Source organism: Microcaecilia unicolor, chromosome 1, assembly GCF_901765095.1.
Source record: "Microcaecilia unicolor chromosome 1, aMicUni1.1, whole genome shotgun sequence".
NCBI lineage: Eukaryota > Metazoa > Chordata > Amphibia > Gymnophiona > Siphonopidae > Microcaecilia > Microcaecilia unicolor.
Genome location: NC_044031.1, coordinates 542,731,563 through 542,754,188, shown reverse-complemented (window position 1 = coordinate 542,754,188; position 22,626 = coordinate 542,731,563). Strand labels below are relative to the sequence as shown.

At 44.1% G+C, this 22,626-nt stretch overlaps 1 protein-coding gene across 1 annotated transcript in view; it reads right to left on the bottom strand.

The window, feature by feature from the left end:
• Nucleotides 1-17,785, bottom strand: part of DPY19L4 (dpy-19 like 4) — a 113,436-nt gene extending 95,651 nt beyond the window's left edge. Inside the window, exons 1-3 of the mRNA XM_030216760.1 lie at nucleotides 17,623-17,785; nucleotides 8,594-8,704; nucleotides 2,273-2,397 (exon numbers count right to left, since the gene is read on the bottom strand). Coding sequence (XP_030072620.1) covers nucleotides 2,273-2,397; nucleotides 8,594-8,704; nucleotides 17,623-17,644 — 258 coding nt within the window. The 5' untranslated portion in view covers nucleotides 17,645-17,785. The remainder of the gene's footprint in view (nucleotides 1-2,272; nucleotides 2,398-8,593; nucleotides 8,705-17,622) is intronic.
• Between the last annotated feature and the right edge of the window lie 4,841 nt (nucleotides 17,786-22,626).

Genomic DNA, 22,626 nt, shown 5'->3' with positions numbered 1-22,626 from the left:
GGGGGAGGACCGGAGGGAGCACCTCCGGGACGGCCGTCTCTGCGAAAGGAATGCTGCTTGGGGGAGAAATTCCTCTTGAAGGAAGAGGGGGCAGAGGAACCCGACTTGCCCGGGCGGTACCGATGGGCTTCCTGCAACCGTCCTCTGGAGGTATCGGGACGAGTACTAACCCGAGCCCTGACCTCTGGTAATTTCTTGCCCTTAGACGTGCCGAGATCGGTCACGATTTTGTCCAGCTCGACCCCAAAGAGCAGCTTGCCTTTAAAAGGCAATCTAGCCAGGCGGGATTTAGAGGCGTGGTCAGCAGACCAATGTTTCAGCCAAAGCCACCGCCGCGCAGAGACTGTCTGAGCCATGCCTTTAGCTGAGGCTCTCCAGACATCATACAGCAAGTCTGCCAAATAGGCTAAGCCCGATTCCAGGGCCGGCCAATCAGCCCTCAAGGAATGATCCGAGGGGGAAGCCCGCTGCACCATAGTCCGGCACGCCCTGGCCACATAGGAGCCGCAAACTGAGGCCTGCAAACTTAAAGCAGCTGCCTCAAAGGACGACCTTAAGGCCGCCTCCAATCTTCTGTCTTGGGCGTCCTTTAGGGCCGTGCCACCTTCCACCGGCAACGCCGTTTTCTTAGTCACCGCAGTGATTAAAGAATCCACGGTAGGCCACAGATAGGCCTCACGTTCACTCACAGCCAAAGGATAGAGGCAGGACATAGCCCTAGCCACTTTAAGGCTCGTTTCCGGGACATCCCATTGAGCCGCAATTAAGGTGTGCATGGCATCATGCACGTGGAAGGTTCTAGGCGGGCGCTTCGTCCCCAGCATAATGGCAGAGCCAACAGGGGCCGAGGGAGAGACGTCCTCCGGAGAGGAAATCTTCAAAGTGTCCATGGCCTGTAACAACAGGTTGGGCAAATCCTCTGGGCTAAAAAGCCGCGCTGCAGAGGGGTCATCCGCTCCATCCGAGCGGGGATCTATCTCCTCCAAGGAATCCGCAAAGGATCGTTGGAAGACCTCAGACACGCTGCCCTCATCTACATCGGAGGAGACAAAAGTCCTCCAAGGCCTGGAAATCAACCCGAGGGCGTTTACCTCTGGGAACCTCAACCTCTTTATCCGAAGAGGGAGCAGGGGCAGCGTTTTGCATGAGGAAAGCCTGATGCAGCAGCAAAACAAACTCGGGGGAGAAACCCCCCAGACTGTGCACTTCCGCAGCCTGGGCAACAGCCCTAGACGCACTCTCAACCGGCGCTCGCAATAGCGGGGGAGAGACATGCTGCGCATCCAAAATGGCGTCCGGCGCGAAACTCCGTGAAGGAGCCGCGCGGGAAGAACGGCGCTTAACTTTAGCCGCTTTTGTGCCGTCGCCCAAATTAAGGGCGTTCATGGCATTAATGTCTCCCACCTCAAGGGCGGCCCCGAAGAAGCCGTCCGAGCCGCGTGGCCGGCCAAGATGGCGGAGGCGAGGAGCGGGGGATGGGCGTTTATGGCGGGAAAAAACCGCCACGCCGGAGGAACGACCGGGACATTCATCGGTCACTAAACTGTCACCCATCAAGGGCGAATCAGGTTGTAAAACCCCCGCATCCCCTCTAGAAGCGCTCCAGCGATCCGGGGAGCGACCCTTTGCGCCCTCGCCCTCCGACGCCATTGCCACGAGGAGAAGAATCGGGGAACCCCCTGCCCGCTATAAAAAGGTAAAATTACCTGCTTGCCACTCCGAGCTGTAACGAACTGGTGTCCCAGTGAGTAGCTGCAATGAACGTTTAAAGAAACGTCGAATTAAACGCCTTTAAAGACGTTTAAAAATTTTTTTTTTTTTTTTTTTTTTAAACGGAGCCAGCGGGAGGGGGGAGAAAAGGAGGGACCTGGCACCACCAGGTTTGCCCTTGCTCAAAAGAGCCCTCAACCCCAGGCCTCAACAAAACCTAAGGATTAGGCTTGGAGGCCTAGCCAGAGCTGCTGCTGTGTGTGACCACCACCTGCTGAGATAGAGAACATACTGAGGAGTTTCCGGCAGCACATGACCACATATAGGGAGGCAAAAGTTTGCTCTCTATCTCCACCTGCTGGTAGATGGACACAACCTACCAGTCTATGGATTGATCAGCTTGATGATATGGAAATAAATAAATAACACAGACCATGCAATTAACACTTGTAAACGTCAGCAAGGGTTACTGTATTTTAGAGAACATTCCTACAAAATTAAGGACCTACATCTTTTGAACACTGGCCTCTTTCTCTCAATAGTTATTTAGCAAATATCTTACCGGTCTGGTAGAAAACCAGAACTTGCGTTCGTGGTAAGTTGAGAGGTAGACAGTGTACATCATGCCACTGGTGATGGCGGCAAAGCAGCCACAGAATAGCTTGGTAAAACGCTGACATGCTACATCTGAGAAGAAAAATGAAAAAATATTTTTCACTCAAATACAGGACCTTTTGCAGTCACATAGTAACATAGTAGATAACGGCAGAAAAAGACCTGCACGGTCCATCCAGTCTGCCCAACAAGATAACTCATATTTGCTGCTTTTTGTGTATACCCTACTTTGATTTGCACCTGTGCTCTTCAGGGCACAGACCGTATAAGTCTGCCCCGCACTATCCCCGCCTCCCAATCACCAGCCCCACCTCCCAACCACCGGCTCTGGCACAGGCACAGACCGTATAAGTCTGCCCAGCACTATCCTCACCTCCCCACCACCAGCCCTGCCTCCCAACCACCGGCTCTGGCACAGACCGTACAAGTCTGCCCAGCACTATCCCCGCCTCCCAACCACCAGTCCTGCTTCCCACCACCGGCTCCGGCACAGACCGTATAAGTCTGCCCAGCACTATCCCCGCCTCCCCACCACCAGCCCTGCCTCCCAACCACCGGCTCCGGCACAGACAGTACAAGTCTGCCCAGCACTATCCCCGCCTCCCAACCACCAGTCCTGCTTCCCACCACCGGCTCCGGCACAGACCGTATAAGTCTGCCCAGCACTATCCCCGCCTCCCAACCACCAGCCCCGCCTCCCGATCTTGACTAAGCTCCTGAGGATCCATTCCTTCGGCACAGGATTCCTTTATGCTTATCCCACGCATGTTTGAATTCCGTTACCGTTTTCATTTCCACCACCTCCCAGTTTACAGGACCAATTTTATGTATACACAAGAACCCAAGCACTTTTGAATTTAAGAGGATCAAACACTCTGAATCACGAAAATGATTCTGAGAGTACATTAGCTATCTCTCCCTTATCAGGTAGAAGGCTTCTCAAAATGGTTATATTTATCCTATCATCGCCTTTTGTCAATACTGTCCCTTCCCTGAGCTGTTATGTAGAAAGCGCTGTAGGAGATCTGAATATTTTAAGGCAAACATGGGCTGAAAGTGTTGACTCCAGTTTGCAAAAGGCTTACAGGAGAATCAGGGCTGCATGACAGTAACTACAACTGGAAGACAGCTTTAACAATTCAGAGAGGTCCTATCTTAAAGCTACATCTTTGACCCACTATTTAGTTTATAGTTTATTCACACTTTCTATACTGACCAAGCTAACAGATCTGGGCAGTGTACAAAAACTAAAAAAAAACAAAGTGAAAAACTGTAGGAAAAGAACTACAGGAAAGGTAGCATAACTCAAATAGTAGCAAGCACTCAGCGAGGTTAAACAACAGGTTGTTAAATGATATAGGAGCGAGCAGAGAAAAGTAACATGCAAAAAAAAAAAAAAAAACCAACAGGGAAGAGGTGAAGGAACAGGAAAAGGAAAAACAAACAAACTAGCCAGTGCTAATGATAGTCCAGGAGTCTCTTCTGTTTATTGTTGAAAAGCCTGTTCAAACAGCCTGCTTTCAGAAGATTTTTTTAAAGTTCTTGAAAGATGTTTTGGACTTAAGGCTTAAAGAAAGCGAATTCCATTGAGCTGGTACCACAAAGAAAAATACATGGTATTGAGTACTTTCAAATTGCGTGTGTTTTGGATGGGGAAACACCAATTGATGATCATTTAAATAGCGGAGAATGACATGGCGGTGAATATGGTCTTGTGAAAACAGAAAGGTAATCTGGGTAACCAGTTCTATATTCCTTAAAAACAAGTGTGAGAAGGTTGAACACAACTCGTTCTATTGGGAGCAAATGAAATTTTTGGAGCAGAGGAGAAACATGAATAAGTCACCAATGAGAGGCATAATCAGGCCATAACTAGCTGACTGTTCATGCTAAGTATCCATGCTCTTCTAAGAGTCTTTCAGAAACACGACAGAGGAATACAAAAGTCCAAAGAGTGTTACAGGCTAGGATGACACCAGAGTTCCCACAATAGCAGTAAATATGCACCTGTCTAAGCAAGTCTTTGCTCAGATAGTCTAAACCCATTCTGCTGGTCTTGTATGTTGGCAAAACCATCAGCTGAATTCCCTACACACTCTTTAATGCCTAGTCCACTAACTTTCAGAATGTATTCCACTACGTCAATGAGTGCCTGGCACAACTGTGGTTGTGACCCCATTTTCAGACTCACCTTGACTTCCGGTGGTTAGCTTCAGAGATGGCTCCAGTCTGTTTTTTCCCTGCATTGTTGCCTCTGCTACCACTTGTGTTTTAAGCCTCACTCTGGTGTTCAGTGTGTTTCAAACCTCTTTCCTGTAGTCATGACATCATCAGTGAAGGCCTTCATAAGGAAGGTGAGGACACTCATTAAGGGCTTTTGCTTAGCCAAAGGTCTCCAGGTTTGTCAGTGTGCTTGTGTAGCACTTCTGCCTTGTTTCCTAGCCTGTGTGGGCACTTCTGCCTTGGTTCTTATTTGTTTGCCTGTGTGATAGGGTTAGCACTTCTGTCTTGGTTTTTGCTTGCTGCCTGTGTGCCTGATCGACACTTCTGTTGTTGTCCCGTGTCGCCCAACCTTGAGTTGCTTCTCTGTGTGGCCTCCCTTTTTCCTTTGAGTGGCCGTGTGGTCCAGCCTAGTGTTCTGTCTAGTCTGCTTCTACCTGTGTGCACATGCCTTCTCTTTTGCCTTCTGCTGTTGTGCTTGGGTTCCAGTTCAGCGTTGTGGCCCATAAGAGTGGGCTCTGGTGTACACGGGTTCTAGTTTGGCCTTGCGGCCCGTTTGAGTGCCTTTCTTCTAGCTTTACTTGGCTCTGCTCCTGTGTACCCTGTTCCTGTCTAGCCAAGCTCTGCTCGTGTACCCTGTTCCTGCCTAGCCAAGCTCTGCTCGTGTACCCTGTTCCTGCCTAGCCAAGCTCTGCTCCTATGTACTCTGACCTTGCCTAGACAAGCTCAGTTCCTGCGTTCCCGGTTCCTCTGTGCTTATTGCACTTCTAGTCTGTATCAGTCCTGCCTGCTCAGTCCAGTCCTGGTCAGGTCGCCTGCTGCTGCTGCTCATCAGCAGTGGCCCAAGAGCTCACGTTTTCCCTGAATCTGTGACAGTTTGCTAAGGCCCCCCCCTCCCCGAGGTCGTGATCATGATAGTGCCCTGCCTGTTGTAATTGGCAGTTTGTTACAGATGGTAGCCTTTCACTAGTATAACTGTTTTACACTAATATTTGATCATTTTATTATTATGTTGTTACTACAATTTAAGTGGAGTAGAGTGGAGGAGTAACCTAATGGTCCCACCCTCATTTTCTGTTTCCACAAGGGCGGGACCACAGGCAGAGCTGAGGGAGAAGGGAAGGCAGGCTGAAGCGCTGTGCCTGCTCGCCTTTCACTGCTGCCGCCAGACCCAGAGGTAAGAACTTTTAAATTCTGGGCGGCACGCAGGAAGGCAAGGAGCAGGCAAAGGACTGGGAGAAGAGGGTGGGCAGTGCAGGGCGGGAGGGAGAGGGGGAGTCTGGAACTCAGAGGAGAGGGAGGGAGGGAGGGGAGACTGGAACTCAGAGGAGAGGGAGGGGGGCAAGCTGGAACCTTGCTAGCGCCCGTTTCATTTGTGTGAGAAACGGGCCTTTTTTACTAGTTTCTACATATTCAAGCAGATTAACATGTAACCAAAGTATTAAACAAGGGTTCTAGGTCAGCTCCCACCTGGACAGCTCCCACTCACCAATTCCCATCTGGACAATTCCCACACCAGGGAGGACAATTCCCACCTATAACCCCCCCAAATACAAAACACATTAGGACAAGTAATCGCCATCCCTTTCCTCTTCCAGATCATTTGGTGGTGGTGGTGGTGGGGGGGGGGGGGGGGGGGGGGGGGGGGGAACAGTACCTCCTCACCCCCCCCCACATTATCTTTTACATATCCCTTTCCTCTTCCAGACATGCAGTTCATGGTGGGGGGGAGTCAGAGAATGTCCTCCACATCCCTCAAACTAGGTTTCAACCTAATTCATGTTTAATCTGGGATCTAAATGTAATGTAATTAATTCATACATACTGCAGTTCATGGGGGCGCCCCCACACCCCCCCAAACTAGGTTTCAACCTAAATCAACCTCTCAAAATGACATTGATTACAATTTATAACAAATTACCAGGACTTATTGGACCTGATAAAAGAAAGAAGTTATGGTTGTTTAAAAAAAAATTTTTATTAAAGGCTAGGGAGGGTAGGAAATGACTGGAGGGAAAAGTCCTTGGTGAGAATTGTCCCCCTTAAGTGGGAATTGTCTCGGTTCAGGAGGTGGGTGGAGGGAGAGAATCTGTCCGGCGGGAACTCACCTGATACCTTAAACAAGAAACTCAGCAAGTGCTTCTTCAGAGATTCTTCACATAGGCCTCTAATTTAGACTCTTCTCCTATGCTGTACTTATGATAAAACTCCTTGATAAATTAAGCCCTTAGCAGATAACTGAAATAAAGTGATGCCAAATAAAAGAGCAGGTACAAGAATGTGCCTCTGGTCCCACCCTCATTTCCTGTTTGCGGAAGGGCGGGACCAGAGGCACAGCTGAAACAGAAGCGAGAGCAAAGGCAGTCTGAAGCGGCGTCCGTGTGTGCTGGACTTCACTGTTGCCGGCCGAGCAGGAGGTAAAATGTTTTACAGAACAGTCGGCACTTACGAAGGGCAGGGGCAGCAGCACACGTCCTGCTTGCACTCGGAGGCCACAGAGAGAGAGGGAGGGAGGCACTGGGTGGTGGAAATCAGAGGGGAGGGGGGCGTGGAACTCAGACGGCATGGGACAAGAGAGGGGGAAGGGGCGGTCCTGTAGCTCCAACGGGAGGTGGGGGCCTGTAACTCCAACGGGAGGTGGGGTCCTGATACTCGAATGGGAGGGGTGCCTGGAACACGGAGGACAGGAGGGAGGGAGGCAGGTAGACGGCATGGAACTCAGAGGGGAAGGGGGCGTGGAACTCCAAAGACAGGGGTGCAGGGAACTCCCGGGGTGGGGGAGGGAGCCCTTGCTAGCACCCATTTCCTTTCACACAGAAACGGGCCTCTTTTACTAGTATAAAGGGATCTTTCACTTGCTCATCTTCCAATGTGGTATATATCATTCAGTGTAAAAAATGTAATGAAGGATGCTATATTGGAGAAACAGGCCAGATGCTTAAGACAAGATTCAATTTACATAGACATCATATGAACAATACTGGTGCCAGCAGGGTTCCCACGCCTGTTGGGGAACATTTTACAGGACCAGGACACTGCACCAGTGACTTCACAGTGAGAATCCTCAAAGGTAACTTTAAAACCATACAAGAACGTAAGACCTTTGAAGTCAGAATGATTGAATATTTTAACACCCAACAGAAAGGACTTAACAAGGATCTGGGGTTCCTAGCCCATTATAAACCATAAAGCTGTATGTCTCTGTTGATCACCCTCCCCTCACCTATCCACACCCACCCTGTTAGAATATCAATGATATGCTTTGATGTCCCCATGCATACTTCCTACCCACCCCCCTCCTCCCACCCTGTCAGACTGTCATAGTAATGCTTGAATGCCTTCACTTATATACATGATCAGCTAGCACATTTGCTTATTTCCGATCTGAGGAAGAAGGGCAACCTTCGAAAGCTAATCAAGAAATGTATTAAGTTATGTCCAATAAAAAAGGTATCATCTTATTTTCTTTTCCATGTTTTATTTTGTTTGATTTCTATTGATAACCTTAAGAGTGGACTAACACGGCTACCACACTCCTCTACTAGTATTACATAAAGCAGAATAAAAATATTTAAATAAGTGAAACTACTTTCTAATTTAATGCATTTTAAATTGTAACTTTCAGACAGCAGCCTATAAAAAATACACACACACTTCTTGCTGAGCCACTCCATTGTTGCTTTTCCTTTGTGCTTAGGATCATTGTTTACTGAAAGGTGAATTTTCTCCCCAGTCCCAGGTCTATGGCAGACTGGAACAGATTTTCCTCTAGGATCTGCCTAAAAGCTTTGCATCATCATCATCTTTCCCTTGGTCTTCACAAGCCTCCCTAGCCCTGTGTTGCAAAACATCTCCATAACATAACGCTGCCACCATCATGCTTTTTTTTGTAGGAAAATATATATGTATGTGTGTAAAACTTATGAGAAGAATGCTATTGTTTACCAAAGCTATTACACAATTTAGATCACATCACACATGGGCAGACAGCGCTTCATAAAGTAAAAAGTACCCGCAGTGCTCTTAGCTTACACACATAGAAACATACACTTTGAAGATCTTTCTGCACTCAGAGCTGTTTTGGATTTCTCCTCTGTGAGTGGCTCCTCATTCTCTTTGCAGTCTTTCTTCTTTCTTTCTCTGAGTTCCCCTGTGGCACCTTCATGTATTTAAAAAGTTATAAAAAAAGAAAACAAGAAAAGAAGAAAAAAAAAAAAGAAATATATAGTTATCAGTACATAAGAGAGCATCCAGTAATTCCTCAGGGAGAATTCTTAAGCATTGTCTTTACTGGAGCCTCAGATGATAAAATAATATCAACATGAGAGTTCTTACTGGACTAGGCGGCCTTCACATCTGTTTGGCTTTCAGGCTTTAACCCTTCTGGTCTCTGCACTCATGCTTACCCCACAAGACATCAACAATCAAGGTGACAACTCTTTTGCCTCTCAACCTTCTTAGTATTTCATCCATGGTCCACTTCCTACATACAATACACTCTCCTGACCTACTGTTCACCAAAAACTTCTTCCCATCTGACCACCCCTCCTCCCCTCCCCCACACACAGCAGTTTCTTTACTTATCCAACACCACCTCTCCTCCAAAAGCAAACCTTCCCCTGCCATCTCACTACCTCCATGCCCCTTGTCACATTGAATTTCTTCTCTCAGGATAAGAGCGTTAAGTGTTGCCATACCGGGACAGACCGAAGGTCCATCAAGCCTAGTACCCTGTTTCCAACAGTAGACAATCCAGGTAATAAGTACCTGGCAAGATCCCAAAACAGTACAATACATTTTATGCTGCTTATCCTAGAAATAATCAGTGGATTTTCCCCAAGTCCATTTTAATAATGGCTTATGGACGGTTCTTTTAGGAAGATATTTAAACCTTTTTTTAAACCCCACTAAGCTAACTGCTTATACCACATTCTCTGGCAACAAATTCCAGAGTTTAATTACACGCTGAGTGACGAAATATTTTCTCCAATTTGATTTAAATTTATATTTCAACGTTTTTTATTGATGATGTACCACGTCAAATAAAACCAATAAAGTCAAACATTTTGTACAATTTGATTTAAATTTAAAAGTTTTTAGCTTGTGTGCCCCCTAGTCATAGTATTTTTAGAATGAGCAAATAAGAGATTTACATATACCGTTCCACTCAACATTTTATAGATCTCTATCATATCTCCTCTCAGCTATCTTTTCTCCAAGCTGAAGAGCCCTAGCTGCTTCAGCCTTTCCTCATAGGGAAGTCGACCCATCCCCTTTATCATTTTTGTCAACCTTCTCTGTACCTTTTCTAATTCCACTATATCTTTTTTGAAATGGAACGATACAAAGGCATTATAATGTCAGGAAAGGAATGGAAAATAAAAATTAGGACATTTGGCTTTTGCTCACACCTTTTTCAGTAGTAGCTCAAGGTGAGTTACATTCAGGTACACTAGATATTTCCCTGTCCCTGGAGGTTTCACAATCTAAGTTTTGTACCTGAGGCAATGGAGGGTTAAGTGACTTGCCCAAGATCACAAGGAGCAGCAGTGGGATTTGAACCAACCACCTCTGGATGTGCCGACTTGTGCTCTAACCACTAGGCCACTCCTCCACTCCAAATATGCTCAAAGAAACACCAGAAGATGTGCTAACACTTCAAAAATCAGAGACATGATAATCCCCAACAGTAACATTTGCTGAGCATGCAATAACAGTTCTTAAATGAAAACCAGAAGTATAAAAGATCCAGAATTACAGCACCGCTACAAGAATTAGATGAGCAGGCTTATACGAAAATTTCATAAAATTATTCAACTTGGTTGTTTATCAAGTACTACAGTTCAGTACACTTGATTGTTGTAGCCAAATCATATCTTGACTTTCTGAATTATGTTAACTTATCTCTTCTTATTCTAAACTGTCTGGAGCTATTGGTAAGGATGGTATATGAAACACAGTTTATTATTATTATTTTTTGTGCTGTCATGGTATCATATTTATGTTAGATGAATGTTCTTTCACGTAGCCTATTATGGTATATGGATTTGTATTCTACTGATATTTATCATATTTCTGTTATAGGAATAGTTTACTTTTCTAATATGAATATGCCAGCTAAGTTTTGTAGTGCAATTTAAAGAATGCCCTGACCTTGAGACAGCAGTGCGAAACGCTGGCCATCACCTGTTTGGGGACTATTTGAGATTGCCACTGGAGGCTAGATAAGCGCACTTTATCTAAAAAGTTAAACATTTAGAAGTTCACAATAATTCTGATTGCACTTGAATATTCTGAAACTTTGGTGGAGTGATTTTTTGCCAATGAAGAGCTTTTAGCTCTGAAGGTATTTGAACTCAGAGCTTTTTGAGGCTTCCCCTCCATCTTATACAAGTGTTACCGAGTCTTTAAGAAATTCCTGAGGAATGTATTTTGTTATATAGAACTTGCAATTTTAGCGTATGGCCATTAATACAAAAAACAGGAAAAAAAAACAGCCATTTTACAGCTGCAGTAAAAGTGGTCTAGTTTGTGTAAAAAATCCATGTAAGGGCACACTAAGGTTTTGCCGCTGCTTAGTAAAAGGACTCCTTAGTTGTTTAAGCAATTTTGGGTAAATCATACCAAGATAAACATCAAACAACACTTTGCATAATTGACTGCCGGAACTCACTGCTTACTTTCCTACCGTGCAATGTCATTGTCTACACCAACTGTGAAAAAGGTTCTTTCCCCAAAGATAAGAGTTGTTTCAAGATTTTGTGACAAACATTATGGTGCGAAATGACTTACTGCTGAACTTCTGACAAAGAAATGGAAATTGGGCAGGGGGGAGGAGGGGCTTCTGAAGAAGATTGATCAAACTGATACAACAGAACATTGGAAAGATAGTGACTGCACCAGAAGAACTCGAACAACACATGACCAACCCTGCAATAAAAGACTGTGGCCGTCAAATGACTGACACTGCAGTAAGACAGTGGCGTTCACATTTTTGCACTTATGCGTCTGCTTGGGGAGGACACTTTCAACAAGTTCTCTGACAGAAATTAACCTTATGATTAACTTTACAGGAATAGCTCTGTGTTTGTTACTATACACCAACAATTAGACACATGCTACCTGGTACATACAAACGCAACCCCCTATACACTGTCACAAATATATAAACATACCACAGACCCCACATGCAACCTCCCAGTAAAGTGTATCTTGTGTGTGATAGGGGCTGTAAGTATACCCAATAAATTATACGACTCTGTACTACTCATCTTGTCTCCATCAATATATCTGCACTTGGCCCCTCAGCTACATAGAAAACCATTAGAATCATATCTATGCTATTTGAATGTTCTATTGCATTGCTTATTAGGTGTTTCATTGGTATTATGCTGACATTGTATTATATCTATGTTATTTAAATATTCTTCCGTGCTATTATGGTATTATTTGTATTGCACCGACGTATTTCCAAGTTTACCTCATTTAGGGGGTCTTTTATTAAGCCGTGGTAGCGTTTTTAGCTCGTGGTAGAAATCAGCTGGTTGCAAACGCCGAGACACCCATAGGAATATAATGGGTGTCTCGGCGTTTATCGCCACCCAATTTCTACCGTGAACTAAAAACGCAAAAGACCCCCCTTATTGTATTTCTGTTTACATTTGATCATTTTACTATTGTTGTTAACAAAATTGTAAGCTTTATGTTAAATTGGACCTGCTATACACCGCCTTGGTGAGTGAATCTGTTAAAAAAGGCAGTTAATAAATGCCAATAAATAAAAAATAAAAGGGTTTTGATAAATGTATGCTTAACTGATATGTTTTGCTCCAATTTTTGAGTTTTGTATTTTACAAAGTATGACAATAATATTAAGGTGTATTGTTATTACCTTGTTTTGAATTCATTTCTGCACGTTTACTGAAAATTTGACTTCAATAGGTGAATAGTAATTCATGTTATGAGGTAAAAGGTGCTCATTTTCAAAGCACATAGACTTACAAAGTTACATAGAGGCATATTTTCAAAGCATTTAGCCTTACGAAGTTACATAGTAACCTTTGTAAGTCTATGTGCTTTGAAAGTGAGCTTCAAAATGTGTGGGTACCCTTCCCCCCCCCCCCCTAATTACTGTGTATAAACTTCTCTTTTGGTCTCAGTTCTCCAGGGCTGCCACTCAAGCTTCCAGACACCATACTTGTTTTATGAATACTAAGAGCTCTTTGCATTGAGCAAACACATTATCTCACTCCCACAGACAGATCAAGATCTATACCAATATCAATATATTACTTATATACCACTATATTCTCCCAAAGGGGTCCAGGGCAGTTTACAAACAGGGAAAAAAACATTTACAACCAGTTCAGTCCTCCTTCCCACTCCTAGCACAACTTTTCATTTATAGTCTTAATTTATAGTCAGTTATTCTAATTAGGATAACAAAGGAGGAGTCCTCTTACAGGGTTTAATTACATTTCACTACTTTCTAAGAAGTACACACTAAATAAATCACACAAAATACCATATAATCTAAAGACTCTTTTATATTAGTCTAATATCCTTACTACCTTAGCAAGTTTTAAATTACTAAACAATGCAATAATGCTAAGACACAGACAGCAGCGAGAGAGGTGCTATCAACTCTTGCACTGAGTGTCACACATACGATTATCTCCCAGTTGGTGAGAGGTTATATGTGTGTGCCCAATGCAAAGAGCTCTGTTTTCTTCTTTGAAGACGTGAATAAACATGTGGATAAAGGTGAGCCAGTTGATGTAGTGTATCTAGATTTTCAGAAAGATCTGACAAAGTTCCTCATGAGAGACTCCTGAGAAAATTAAAAAGTCATGGGATAGGAGACAATGTTCTGTTGTGGATTAGGAATTGGTTATTGGACAGAAAACAGAGGACAGGGTTAAATGGCCATTTCTCTCAATGGAGGCGGGTGAATAGTGGAGTACCGCAGGGTTCTGTACTGGGACCGGAACATATTTATAAATGACCTGGAAATCAGAACGATGAGCAAGGTGATTAAATTTGCAGATGACACAAACTATTCAAGGTTGTTAAAACACGTGCAGACTGCTTAGGAAATTGTAAGACTGGGCATCCAAATGGCAGATGAAATTTAATGTGGACAAATGCAAAGTGATGCACATTGGGAAGAATCCAAATCAGTTACCTAATGCTAGGGTCCAGTTTGGGGGGTCAACATCCAAGAAAAAGATTTAGGTGTTGTTGTAGACACCGAAATCATCTGCCCAGTGTGCAGTGGCAGCCAAAAAAGCAAACTGGATGCTAGGAATTATTAGGAAAGGGATGGCAAATAAGACTAAGAATAATAAAATGCCTCTGTATCACTCCATGGTGTGACCTCACCTCGAGTACTACGTTTAGTTTTGGTCGCCGTATCTCAAAAAAAAGATACAGTAGATAGAGAGTTACACAGAGACAAAAATCCAGTGTTGTTTTTCTAGCAAAAAAGGTGCCGGTACTCAAATGCTAGGCCACCCTTCAGGAGTGGGGTAATCATGGAGGGACCCACCCCATAATAGCCAGGCCACCTGCAACCAGTCATAGAATCTATGACAAGACAGAATTGGTGTGTAGAGCCTGAGCTCTTTCATTAAAACTTGGGTTCAATGGGTCAATTTTAGCAGACAACGGAAAAGGTGCCGGTACTCAGTACCCCCAAGTACCCCCTCAAAAAAAGCCCTGCAAAAATCTTACCTGTCCCTACCCATCCCCACCTATCCCCGCAAGAATTTAATGGTACATTAGAAAAAAAATCCGATCAGCTTTCTCAGTCTCTCTCTGGGTTCGAGCCACAGCACTACAGAGAAGGAAGGAACAGAACTTGGAACACTCTGGTGCACACATGCAAGACTTCTCTAATTCACTGGCACTGTGTGTTAAGAGGTCGCCACATACACGCATCAGTAGGTCAGGTGACATCTGATGCTCGTGACTATGTCAGAGCTGAGGTCTGCACATCAGCCCGGAAGCAGAGAGGATTAACAGTAACATAGTACATGACAGCAGATAAAAACCAGAACGGTTCATCCAGTCTGCCTAATAGTCGCACTCATCAATTCATGATTAAATCAACAATGAATGTGATATTATATACTTGATTATTGTCTTTCTATGGCATTTCTGGGACACAGAAGTCCGCCTGGCCCTATCCTTATGTTCCAACTGCTGGAGTTGCCATCAAAGCCCATTCATCTTCTCATTTGCGGGACACAAACCGTAAAAGTCTGTCCAGCACTGTCCTCATGTTCCAGCCACTAAAGTTGCTGTCTAAGCCCTTTCCAGCCCATCCTAAACCAGATTGTCATATATGAGACACAGACCATACAAGTCTGCCTGGTAGCGGCCCTAGTTCATCACAGCCGGAGTCGCCATCTAAGCGTCACTTGACACATCCACACGCATGCAGCCATTTAAGGTTAGGTTTTTTTTATAACTTCTATTTTCTAATTAGAGATCCTCTGTGTTCATCCCACGCCTTTTTATCAGAATTTGTGTCTCTACCACCTCCTTAATGGAGACTTTCCACATCTGTGTTGTCAAAGCAAGGAGGAGGAGACAGCACTCAAAGAACTTGGTAGGTGAGAGGCTGGCGCAAGTGCAGAATAAACTTCTATGGGAACCCTGTAAGAATTGCTTTCATTCCCACGGGAACTCCGCTGGAACTGCTTCCGTCCCCACGGGATCCTCAGAGAACTGTTTCTGTCCCGCCGGAATCCCACAGGATTCCCACAAACCCCATTCCCATGCAGGTCTCTAATAGCAGAATTAAGACAGGTTCAAAGAAGAGTGACTAAAATTGTAAAGAGGGTGGAACTCCTCTCATATGAGGAAAGGATAAAGAGGTCAGCGCTCTTCAGCTTAGAAAAGAGACTGCTGAGGGGAGATATGATTTGAGTAGAAGTGAATAAGTACAAAGTCTAGGGAACGCTCGAAGTTACATGGAAACACTTATAACAAATAGGAGCAAATATTATTCACTCAACGAACAGTTGAGCTCTGGAACTCTTTGCCAGCGGATGTAATAGAGGTTAGCATGTTTGGGTTTACAAAAGGTTTGGACAAGTTCCTGGAGGAAAAGTCCAGAGTCTGCTATTGAGACAGACATGGGAAAGCCACTGCTGGCCCTCGGATTGGTAGCATGGAATGTTGCTACTATTTGGGTTTCCACCAGGTACTTGTGACCTGGATTGGTCATTGTTGGAAACAGGATACTGGGCTAGATGGACCATTGGTCTGACCCAGTATAGCTATTCTTATGTTATTATATGTACAGTACAATTACATCAGTAAAATATTAAAATTACAAGGTAAATTCAAGCTAAAAATAACCTCAAGTGAACAAAAATGTTTTACATCTTTTACGAAAAAGCTGAAAATCCATATATGTGGCAGTCAGTACAAGAGACTGGATAGACCATTCTCCTGTGGTTTGCAACTTTTTTTTTTTACTCAAATTTCCAGGCATGTACTTCAACTGAAACTGGAGTTCATTCAGAACTCAGCAAACACAGTTCTAGTCAAAGGAGAAATTATGCAGATATGTCCTTTTGAAAAAAAGAGACTCCTCATAGGAAAAGAAAGCAGGCCCCTGTAAGAGAATGTTAAAGAGCACAGCTACAGTAAGAAAAAGGAGGCAAAAGCTGAGCCACATTGTCAGGTACGCTACACTCTAACCTGATAGTTCACTGTGTAGCAGCCCCAGCTAAACCCACTGAAACCACCTCCTCTGTGATATTTTCTCAGCTTCTGCTTGCTACTAATAACGATAAGTCTCATCAGCAGATTTTCAGACTTACTGACAGCTTCCTCTTTATGTGTCCTGCTCATCAATAGTACCAGAGTTTTTTTTAGGGCCTGGAACTGCTCTAGCCTCAAAAGACTAAACAGAGCTTCTTTCTATTCCTCTTCATAAAGTTAAAAGTTTTGCCGGGTCCAAACTGTTTCAAGTCTGCAATGTGAGGCAGCAAAGTGTTAATCCATCATGGTACTCATTTTCAAAGTGCAGGTAAAAGTGGGATGTTTGACCACGGAAAAACAAATCCTGGAGACAGTGATCTTTAAAATGCTTAAGCATTTCCGTGATCAAACATCCCACTTTCACCTGCACTTGTGTTTTCCCGTGGGGCGTTCGAGTTCTCCGTTGCATTGCGGATTCTTCTGAACTCATTTTCAAAGCACAGAGACTTACAAAGTTACATAGTGAGGCAGCTTGTAGCGTTACATCAGTGCTGTGAAAATGACCCTCTATATCACAGAGGTTCACAATCTCAGAGTGATGGCAAGTCTTAATCATAATGCCAGGGCCAGCTTAGCCATTAGGCAGAGAAGGCAGCCACCTCCCTTTTAGTCACAGGCAAAGTGGGTAGTTTTCAGATAACCCCTTTACCCACATAAATAGCTTTGCAAATTGTCTTCTATGTGGATATTTAATTTTTAAGGTATAATGATCAATTATGAATTGTGTACAAAACTGTTTTGACTTGAGAGGGATAAGTTTATCGAGATTGTTACGTTAACCCTCCATTGCCTCAGGTACAAACTTTGACTGCGAGCCCTCCTGGGACAGAGAAATATCCAGTGTACCTGAATGTAACTCACCTTGAGCTACTACTGAAAAAGGTGTGAGCAAAATATTTCCAGCATCTCATGAAAGGGGCGGGGCCCAGCGACCCGAAAAGTCAATGGCGTGAGTTGCAAGGCTAAACATTCGCCTACATCCAGAAATTATGCTTTAATCTAAAAACAGGCCAAAGCTGTTCTAGGAACTACCAGAATGCCTCCAAACTCCTTTAGTAGTAGTAGTAGTTTAGTACATTAAACTCTTTCTCATCTGTGTCATTGGGTCCATATTATATGCGCCTCACATGAACCAAGATCGCTTCAGCCAGAAGTATTACTACAGTGCTTCTTCCACTTTAACCTACAGTGCTCGTGCAGGTATATATATATATATATATATAGCTTGCATATCTTACTAGCCATTGACCGGGAGGAATAGGTGGCAATCCTGGGGCTGGATGGAGATCTGCCTCCCCTCACCTTGCTGCTGCTGTTCGTCCATCCTGTCCCTTCCCCCTGGCTGGGCTTGCTCGTGTTTTGTCCCCTCTATCCTCCAGCGGAGCTCGATCTTTCCATGTCCCACTGGTAATAATGAAGCAGGAAGTGAGTTCACTCTCCTCCTCCTTCCTGTCACCAGCTCCGCCCGCCGCCCTGGGGGAAGGGATTAGGGAAGAGCAAAGGCTGGTGGCGCCGGTAGGCGAAAAATAGAAGAGAGACAAGGAGGTTTAATAGACAGGAGTGGAAGTGAGTCCACTGTGAGCAAGGAAGCCAATTAGGGCCGTCTGTTTTCTCTTCCTAGCGCAGCCGTCATCCCCGTTCACTCAAAAGAAAGCAAGCAAACCTATGAGCTGCTGCATCCACATTGTTTGGTGGGTTTTTTTTATTGTTGGTCCATCTGTAACAAGTGTAAAAGCTGTTTCAGTTGGATAGGCAGTGCCTTAAAAGGTGGAGAACAAAAGTTGTTTTTATTTATTGGACAGCTTTATAATTTATTTGAAAGCTTCCCATATGTAGATATAAATATCATGAAATAACAATTGAATATCACTAAAACAGCTTAAAAAATTATTATAGCTGGTAGAAACAGCAATTTTAAACTTTGTATTTTGTGCTCATTTTTCTACACTAAAAACTAAATAAATATACTGTATACAATACAGATGGCCAAATTTCAGTGAGGATATCCTGTTTCCTGATGGGTTCATCCTAAATGTTGTAATCTGCCTTGGGAAGCCTGGTATTATAAAGATGATGGAATATCTTGAAATTAAATGGAAGTAGAATTAAACTCTGCTTTCATTGTGGCACATGGAATCACATCTTCATCTGTTTTGTAGAAGTTTACCTTTTAGATACACAAATGGATTATTCTGTTGTTTGAGAATGTTTCAGGGACAAGTGGTTTATAAGTCAAAATAATAAAAATATTTTCTGTCAAACAGATTTCTCATTTGTTGAAACATAACTAATTGGGCTTTAAGCCCCTAATGCAGCCCATTGGTTTTCTTATATTTTGTTCTTGTGATGGCTCATACTGTGCCAAAACTGGAAATACAGTGAGATAGAATAATAGAATTCATTAACATTCAAAACTTATTTTTCATGTTTTAATCATCTTTATTAAAAGCAAAACATGTTGGTTGATAAGCTTCATACAAAACAAGAAGAAACAGTAAACCATCCAACATGGCACAATAAAAACTTTTACAGAGAACATACCCAAAGAACCCTTCCCCTCCCATACTCCCCTCCCTCCCTCCCTATAAGCCCACCTGAGTATTTCCACATGCCAAAATAACACAACAGATGTTCGGATCAGTAGGAGTCAAAGCATTTCATAACAAGTCAAGTCATAAACAACACAGTTTATACCAAATTGTTTAACCACACTTTGGTTTCGCCTTTGAGGCGATGCATTTCCCCCTCCCACCTCCTCTCCCCTTCCTCTCCATCCACAGCACCCACGGAGTCGGCACTTATGATGCAGGTTTACCAATCAGGAAGTCATAGAGCATCAGCAAAACTGTCAATGCAAACTATAAACCCCTGGAATCCAGTTTTCCTAACTGAATCTAGCATAGACTTGTCGTGTCTGGACTATATAAGACCATGCAGTGTGCAAAATTGACTTACTTTCAGCTGTGTTTGCATATTGCAATGGAGCCTTTGAACCTCGACAGTTCATATTTCGAGATATCAGTTCATCAAAAAGGCAATTAAACATATGAATAAATTTAACAGTTGCTTCACAGGCAACAAAATCCAATAGCTTCTCATTATTGCAAAACTCAAGAGAAGAAGCAACAGATTCACTGAGAAGTTGTGCTGCTAATCTGACATTCATTTTATTTTTTGACCACAACACATGCCAAGCTCTCAATTTATTACCTAAGTGCATGTTCTTGCAATTTGTGAAGCTTTTCAATGTATTCCCACTGTACTAATCCCCCCTCCCCATCAACCAATGACTTCTTCTCTTCTAGTGTATTCCTAATAAGCTTGAGCAAATGACAAGGATCCAAATATATAAAAACATTCTCATGTGTTACAGGGTGCTTAAAATATGGCTTATGATCAGGACTTTCTACATCTAAACAAGCTCCTAGGCATTTTGCCATAGCAAGGTTTGAAGCAGCCCCATCAAAGGTTAAAGACACAACAGATACACCTGTGGTATGCACCTTCTGCAAACGTTTGTTCATCAAATTTGCCCTCTCCATTCCACCGAGGCAGGTTATCAGGAAATACCCTACTGAAAGCTTATATGTATCATTTATTGCAACAATCATGAATGTTAAAGCTTCCTTAGCCAGTGTTTATTTATTTATATTTTGCTCACACCTTTTTCAGTAGTAGCTCAAGGTGAGTTACATTCAGGTACACTGGATATTTCTTTGTCCCAGGAAGACTCACAATCTAAATTTGTACCTGAGCCAATGGACTTGCCCAAGATCACAAGGAGCAGCAGTGGGATTTGAACTGGCCACCTCTGGATTGCAAAACCAGTGCTCTAACCACTAGGCCACTCCTCCACTCTTGTGGTACCATCCCCCCCCACCTGTTACACTTGTGGTGGTAAATGCAAGCCCTCCAAAACCCTCCCAAAACCCACTGTACCCACATCTAGGTGCCTTCTTCATCCCTAAGGGCTATGGTAGTGGTGTACAGTTGTGGGGAGTGGGTGTTGGGGAGCTATGCACCTGGGATCAATTTGTGAAGTCCACTGCAGTACCCCCTAGGGTGCCCGGTTGGTGTCCTGGCATGTGAGGGGGACCAGTGCACTACAAATGCTGGCTCCTCCCACGACCAAATGGCTTTGATTTGGCCATGTTTCAGATGGCTGCCATTAGTTTCCATTATCGGCGAAAACCAATGTCAGCTATCTCTAAGGGCGGCCCAAATGTTGAGATTTGGCCGACCCCGACCGTATTATCGAAACGAAAGATGGCCGGCCATCTTGTTTCGATAATACGGTCGGGTATGCCGCTTTACAGGGCCGTCATTATAGATGGCCACCCTTATAGATGGGCGGCCCCATTCGATTATACCCCGCTTGGTTAACTTCTGCTGTATATCAACCAGTAGTAAATAATTGTAATAAACAATATTAAGTGCATTTTTATAATATATCACTGTATTCTTAGAAGGAGCAGGTTCCCACAAACCATCTTTCTCTTTTGATCTAGGCACAGGAAAAAAAAGGTTTTCAAATACTCCCTGGTTTCAACCATTTTAAGAGTGGGATATGAGTGTCATAAGTAAATAAATAGATAGAAACACTTAAATGTTGAGCACCTGATTCTCAAAACATGATGTCTGTTTTAGTGGCCCATTACCAGAAGAAAAAAAATCTCTGCACAAATATAACACGTGCTAGTGTGTCCCTGTAACCAGCCCCTCCAACTGACTGACCACTGATTAAGATTTATAGCAAATTACTACTCTACCTATGAAAAGTTATTCTGTTATTATACTTTCTCTGTGCACAGTAGTATGCTGCACAAGCTGGCATGTTTGAAAATGTGAGATTAAATAAAAATGCTACCAACAATAAAGAACGACTAGGTGGTTGCAGCAGCTCATAGGTTTGCTTGCTTTGTTTTGAGTGAATGGGGATGACAGCTGCTCTGGGAAGGGAAAACTTAGACTGACCTAATTGGTTTCAGTGTTCTGACTTCACTTCATCTCCTGTCTATTAAACTTCCTTGGAGAAAAAGCTCTGTGTGCTGAAAAAACACATAACGCTCACGAAGGACTTGCAGGGTACTGCCTCAGGTGGGTGGCTGCAGTGTTGCAAGCTCTAAATTCACTAAGCCGCGCAGTTTCTTTTCGAAGATTGCATAGAGTAGGCAGCCTGCCCTGGATTTACCCCCTTCACTGCTCTAAACAGCCGGCCTCCAAAGTCACGCACCTAGCCCAAGGCAGTTCCAAAGGTATCTGATGCCTAATCCTTAGGGACCTTCAGTCATGGCTCAAGCCTCTACTTCCCTATAATCTAGCATCACCCCTTATCCCCATAGTCCAGCATCCTCGCTTCTCCTCCTTGCTCTGGTCCCAGGTGGCCAGCATCCCATTTCCCCTTCCTATGCTCCACACCAGATGGCCACTCTCCCCCTTCCTCTCCCTCCCCTCCCCCCGCCTTCCCTGCTCAAACTATCACTTCTCTACCTGTTCTTAGTCTCTCTAGCTGAAGTTGTAATTCAAATCACTGCAAGTGCACATGCTGAAGCACTGCCATGTCCCCCCCCCCCCCCCGACAGAGTTGAGGGGGAAGGAGGACTGGACATTGCAGCATTTAAGCATGAGCCTGTTTTTATGGCCCCCACACTGGTGAGTCTTATTGCACCTTTGGCCTGGATCCAGAAAGAGGTAGGAAAGCAGTGGTGGGGGGAGATGCTCTCCTGCTGTGCTGCCTCTTCCCAAATGGTGCAGCCCCAGGTGTAGGCCTAGTCCACATAGTGGTAGGGCTGGCCCTGGGACTACCTGCAGAAGGGTAGCCAGGTTTTGATGTCAGGGGGAGCAGACCCTTTTATAAAATAGGTACCAGTGTGAGACTGCAAGCCCAATTTGCATAGTTGCCATTTCATTCAAAATCTATTCGGGGAAGCAACTGCTCCCCTTGCAGGCCATCTAGCTATGCCTCTGACTGCCTGCTAAATAACATAACACTCCCTAATTTCATAGGCTGAACCTTAGCAATACATTTTGACATACTACATGGGCTCTGGTACCACCATTTTCCAAGACACCAGAGGCAGAAGTGAGTGCCATGGGCTTTGCTCCTTCCACTTGACTATATGGGTTATGTATGGGAGAGGGGACAACATGGGCCATCAAGGATTATTGAGAGAGAGGGGAAAGGGAAGGGGGCTTTGGAGCCAGTTGAATCCCTAGGGATTTTTCTGGGCTGGCTGCTGGTGGACAATTGCCTCTCCTCCTCCAATGGGAGCTGTATTGTTTCTCTCCTGATTACTCATTAGCTTT